Here is a 5,557-nt window from a genome sequence, read left to right on the forward strand (position 1 = left end):
GACGATTATCGGCGTACGACTTCTGTCTGTCCTGAGCGGCTTTCATCCTTTCCTAAATAACTTGAATCTTATCATGCGTAATTTGAATCATTTCGGGTCTAGCAAGCACTTTCTCACCCGTCTCACGCCAACACAGTGGAGTTAAACATTTACGACCATATAAAGCCTCAAAAGGAGCCATACCGATAGTCGAGTGATAGGTGTTGTATGAAAATTCAACCAATGGTAGATGCATATCCCAACTACCACCAAACTCAAGGATACATGTACGCAACATATCTTCTAACGTCTGTATCGTGCGTTCGGACTGGCCATCAATTTGGGGATGATAGGTTGTGCTCAATGCCACACGTGTCCCTAGTTCTCGTTGTAAACTGGCCCAAAATATCGAAGTAAATCGAGAATCTCGATTAGAAATTACCTTCAGAGGAACACCATGTCGTGCAATAATCTCGTCGATATAAATTTGTGCCCATTTATCCATAGAATATGACTCTCGAACAGGCAGAAAGTGAGCACTTTTGGTTAAACGGTCCACGACAACCCAGATACTGTCGTGCTGACGAGACGTCTTCGGTAGCTTTGTAATGAAATCTATTGTAAGTTCCTCCCATTTCCACACTGGTATATCGAGAGCTTGAAGGCTACCATAAGGTTTTTGGTGTTCAGCTTTAACCTGCGAACACGTAACACATTGTTCCACATATCGGCCGATATCACGCTTCATTCCCGGCCACCAATATTCAGATCTCAAATCGTAATACATCTCTATACTGTCCGGATGCATAGACATCCGCGACTTATGTGCTTAAGATAATACCAATTCCCGAATACCACCGAGTTTTGGAATCCAAACACGGTCCTTGAAGACTTTAAGTCCTCGACTATCATCTGTCAGATACGAAACATAACTAACTATACGCTCTGGTTTCACATGATCAGGCTTCAAATCCTCTACTTGCCATTTTCGTATGTTGTCAACTAGTGTGGATGTCACAGACGTATGTGTAATAGCATAACACATGGAGTTTGCATACGTCTTTCGGCTTAAAGCATCTGCAACAACATTAGCTTTACCTGGATGATAGATACTTTCACATTCATAGTCTTTAATCAGTTTCATGGCTCGTTGTTGCCTTATGTTCAAAGTCTGTTGAGTGAAGATATACTTCAAATTCTTATGATCTGTGAATAGTTGACATTTGGTACCATATAAGTAATGACGCCAAAAATTTAGTGCAAAAACGACCGCTGCCGACTCAAGATCATGAGTTGGATAGTTCTTTTCATAATCTTTCAACTGTCTTGACGCGTATGCAATTACGTTGCCTCGCTGCATAAGAACACAACCGAAACCCAGTTTAGAAGCATCGCTGTAAACTACCAAGTCGTCACTACCTTCTGGTAAAGCTAGAACAGAAGCATCTGACAAACAAAGCTTTAACACCTGAAAAGCATTCTCTTGAGCTTCACCCCATCCGAACTTGATATCTTTCCGGGTCAACGAAGTTAAAGGCATGACAATTTTTGAGAAATCTCATATGAATCGTCTATAATAACCCGCGAGTTCAAGAAAACTATGAATCTCAGATGCATTCTTAGGTTGCTCCTAATTCTTTACAGCTTCAACTTTGGACGGGTCAACCGACACACCGTCACAAGAAATCGTATGACCTAGGAATTGCACCTGACTTAGCCAAAATTCACATTTCGAAAATTTAGCATATAGACGCTCTTGTCGAAGTGTTTCAAGCATCTCACACAAATGTTTCACGTGATCCGCTTCAGATTTGGAATTTACAAGAATATCGTCTATAAACACGATCATAGATTTGTCCAACATTGGCCGGCACACGCGATTCATCATATCCATGAATGTTGCAGGTGCATTAGTTAAACCGAATGACATAACTAAAAATTCATAGTGGCCATAATGTGTACGGAAAGCCGTTTTCTATTCATCTTCTTCACGCACTCTCAGTTGATGATAACCCGACCGTAAATCAATTTTAGAGAAGTAACTCGCACTTTGCAATTGGTCGAACAAATCATCGATACATGGAAGTGGATATTTGTTCTTGATCGTTACTTTGTTTAACTCACGGTAATTGATGCACATACGCATTGAACCATCTTTCTTCTTGACAAATAATACTGGAGCACCCCCAAGGAGAAGTGCTCGGTCGGATAAAACCTTTATCGAGAAGTTCTTGCAGTTGATTCTTCATTTCTTTCATTTCAGCCGAAGCCAGACGATACGGCGTCCTAGCAATCGGCGTTGCACCAGGAATTAAGTCAATTCGAAATTCAACTTGTCTATCAGGAGGTAAACCGGGCAAGTCCTTGGGAAATACATCCGGAAATTCACATACAACCGGTACATCACTAACCGTTTTCTTTACCTCTTTCGACGCATCAAAAATATAGGCTAAATAGGAAGAACAACCTTTAGATAGGTGTCTTTGAGCTTTAAGCGTAGAAATCAACTTTACGTCTTCTTTACGCTTTTCACCGTAAACATATAAATAGTCGACGTCGTTCGGTATACGGATTATGCGTTGAAAACACAAAATATCAGCCYGATTCTTAGCCAACCAATCCATACCAATAATTATATCAAAGCTATGGATATCCATCGGTACAAGATCTACGAAAAACTCATGCTCATCTAATTGCAACACACAATCTTTGTAAACTTTATCAGCTAGCATAGATGTGCCATCAGTGTCAACGTAAAAAGGTTTAGCAAGCACATATGGCACAAAGTTTAAACATYGAGCAAACGTATGAGAAACRAATGAATTAGTAGCACCATAATCAAATAAGATACGAGCGGGATGAGAATTAACGAGAAATATACCCATAACCACATCCGGTTTATCTTGAGCTTCCTCATAAGTGATTTGAAAAGCTCTGGTCTGGACGTGCGGTACCTCCTCCTTTTGACGAGGAGCACCACTAATAGAATGTCGGCGAACAGAAGCCTTACTTTCCCCAGGTTTAGATCGAGGGCATTCTCTCTGACGATGGCCTATAACACCACATGAGTAGCATGTCATATCCCTCCTCGGGCATTTCGGTCTCACGTGTCCAACTTCACCACAACCATGACATCTAACTTCAGGGCGAACAGTGTTGCATCGGCCCCGATGAGCCTTACCACAAGTAGAACAAGGTGGAGGAGCATTTGACTGAAGGCTATGAGCTTGGGACCAAGATTGAGGTTGCGATCTAGCTTGGGATTGAGCGTATCTCGGATTGAAATTCCTAGAAAATTGTTAAGTTGGTGCAGATATGGCACCTTCAATTCGAGGTCGCTTGGCTAGCGGAGCTGGATTACGATCCGAGCGGGTCAAATCGTGTCCGCGCCGTCGTGCAGATTCCACCGCTTTCTCAAACTCTAAAATGTCACGATTGGCGATGACATCTTGAATCTCTGATCGCAATCCATCTATAAAGTGGTCTACACGTTCCTGTTCTGTAGTCAAGAAACGTGTGGCAACCTGTGCTTTATGATTGAACTCGGTCTCGTAGTCCACCACTGACATCTTTCCTTGATTAAGATCAAGAAACTCCTTCACCAATCGTTTTTGTAGATCAATTGGACAATATTTCTTGTTAAAACGAGTTTTGAAAGACTCCAAAGGCATACCTTCTTTTTCAGTTTCACTTAAAGCTACAAAAGTAGCATTCCACCATATCAAGGCCCTACTTTTGAACATGGTCGTGGCATAATTCACTTTATCATCACATAGCACCCGGGTGATGCGAAAGACCTTCTCAGTATTCAATATCCATTCAAGTGCCTCCAATGGATCAACCTTCCCAAAGAACTCAGTAGCACCGCTACCATGAAAGGTTTTAAAAGAGACTCGGTTGGTTTTGGGTTTTGAGGTGTCAACCGTTTCTTTCTCCTTACCTTTACCTTTATCATCTTCAGACTTTCTATCGTCATGTCGTTGTTGGGCTAACGTTTGCTGAATTAATAAAGTCATACGGTGCATCAAACATTTGCTTCGAGGAGACATCGGTGCCTCATCATCATAAATCTCCAGGTGTGGAGCATTTTCTCTTACATTGTCGTTAGATGGGGTGTGACTAGTTTCATCACCGTCGGCCATCTTTTTGAAAGTTACGACGTATACATAACATTAAATAGAATCCTATAACAAATTCTCAATTCCCACCTAGGTTTCTCCTAAGTTCATATCCCGTTTAAATCAAAACATATTTACTACATGATACCGACACAATAACAAATTCCCAATTCCCACCTAGGTTTCTCCTAAGTTCATATCCCGTTTAAATCAAAACATATTTACTACATGATACTGCCACAAGGTTTAAGTCTGGATACCGTCGCTGGTATCCAGTTCACTTAAACCACCGCTCTGATACCAAATTGAAAGACCCAGATTACATAAACACGTATAAAGGGGATAATTGCAACGTATTTGCGAAAGTGTGTGTTACATATTCACTTACAAATTTTAAAAGAAACGTTTTGACCACAAAACATTATTTACGTTGCGAACTATTTAGTTTAGTTATTTTGGTAAAAAACTTATTTTTCAAGAAAATGTTGAATGTATTGCTTATTTTTATAAAATGAACGAGCAACAATTAATATTATAACGACATCACATTATTAATAATATTTCAAGAAAATTTTTGAGTGAAGTTGAGATATAATGGTATCGGGGGTTGATCAATAAAAATTGTTAAGATTAGACGTGCTAAGATTGGTGGAGAATAATGATCAATTTAGTTTCAATTACCTAAGGTGCTTAGGAATGGTATGAATTATCATGTAGGTTGCGGTTTTTTAGAGAATGGCCTATCGAACGTTAACGATTCAAGGTGAGTACATTATGCTATTTTTATGGGATATATACATGATTATTACAAAGTATTTTATCCATGATATTTGCATGATGTGGTTATATGCATTTGATGATAACTTGATTGCAATGATGTACATGATATTTAAGTATATGCATGATATGATAGATGATGTTGATGAGAAAGATTATGATGACTTGATATTATCAATATGATATTCAAGTATGTGTACAATGTGAAAAATGACGATGATGCATATGTGATTTATGTTGTCACTTGCATGAGATGTATGTTGCATGTTACGATGAGATTTGCATTAATGAGTGAGTATTGCAAATAAATGATATGCAACTAGTATGATTCGGCAAGATTCGTCCACCGTATGGGGTGGGTTGGACATGAAATGAGGGCTTGCAATTCCGAGGTCTTGAAGTCCTCATCCATAGAATACGCCACATACGCAAAGAAAAGTGACGAGCCGAGGCCTCACTTGCAAGATAATAACTAAAATACACTAAAACACTGTTTATGTGTGCATGTGATCATGAAATCATATTGTATTCACCAAGCTTTTAGCTTATACTATACATATATATATCTCAGGTATCAATTATCAGTAGACGAGTTGAATGAAGAAAGATGAAACTCTGTTTTGAATCATGCTTGATTAGATATTTAATTAGCATTGATTACATTAAAGTATTTTATGCTTCCG

At 39.3% G+C, this 5,557-nt stretch overlaps 2 protein-coding genes across 2 annotated transcripts; both read right to left on the reverse strand.

Moving 5' to 3' along the window:
* Positions 1-808: 808 nt before the first annotated feature.
* Positions 809-1,519, reverse strand: LOC112523771. Its single transcript, XM_025133452.1, has 2 exons — positions 1,330-1,519; positions 809-1,077 (listed from the first exon to the last, which is right to left on the reverse strand). Exons 1-2 carry the CDS (start codon positions 1,517-1,519, stop codon positions 809-811), a joined length of 459 nt encoding a protein of 152 aa, XP_024989220.1.
* Positions 1,520-2,099: 580 nt separating this feature from the next.
* Positions 2,100-3,059, reverse strand: LOC112523773. The gene has a single exon (XM_025133453.1). The coding sequence runs from the start codon at positions 3,057-3,059 to the stop codon at positions 2,100-2,102; it is 960 nt and encodes a 319-aa protein (XP_024989221.1).
* Between the last annotated feature and the right edge of the window lie 2,498 nt (positions 3,060-5,557).

Source organism: Cynara cardunculus (genome assembly GCF_001531365.2).
Source record: "Cynara cardunculus var. scolymus isolate 2C chromosome LG 12, CcrdV1, whole genome shotgun sequence".
Lineage (NCBI taxonomy): Eukaryota > Viridiplantae > Streptophyta > Magnoliopsida > Asterales > Asteraceae > Cynara > Cynara cardunculus.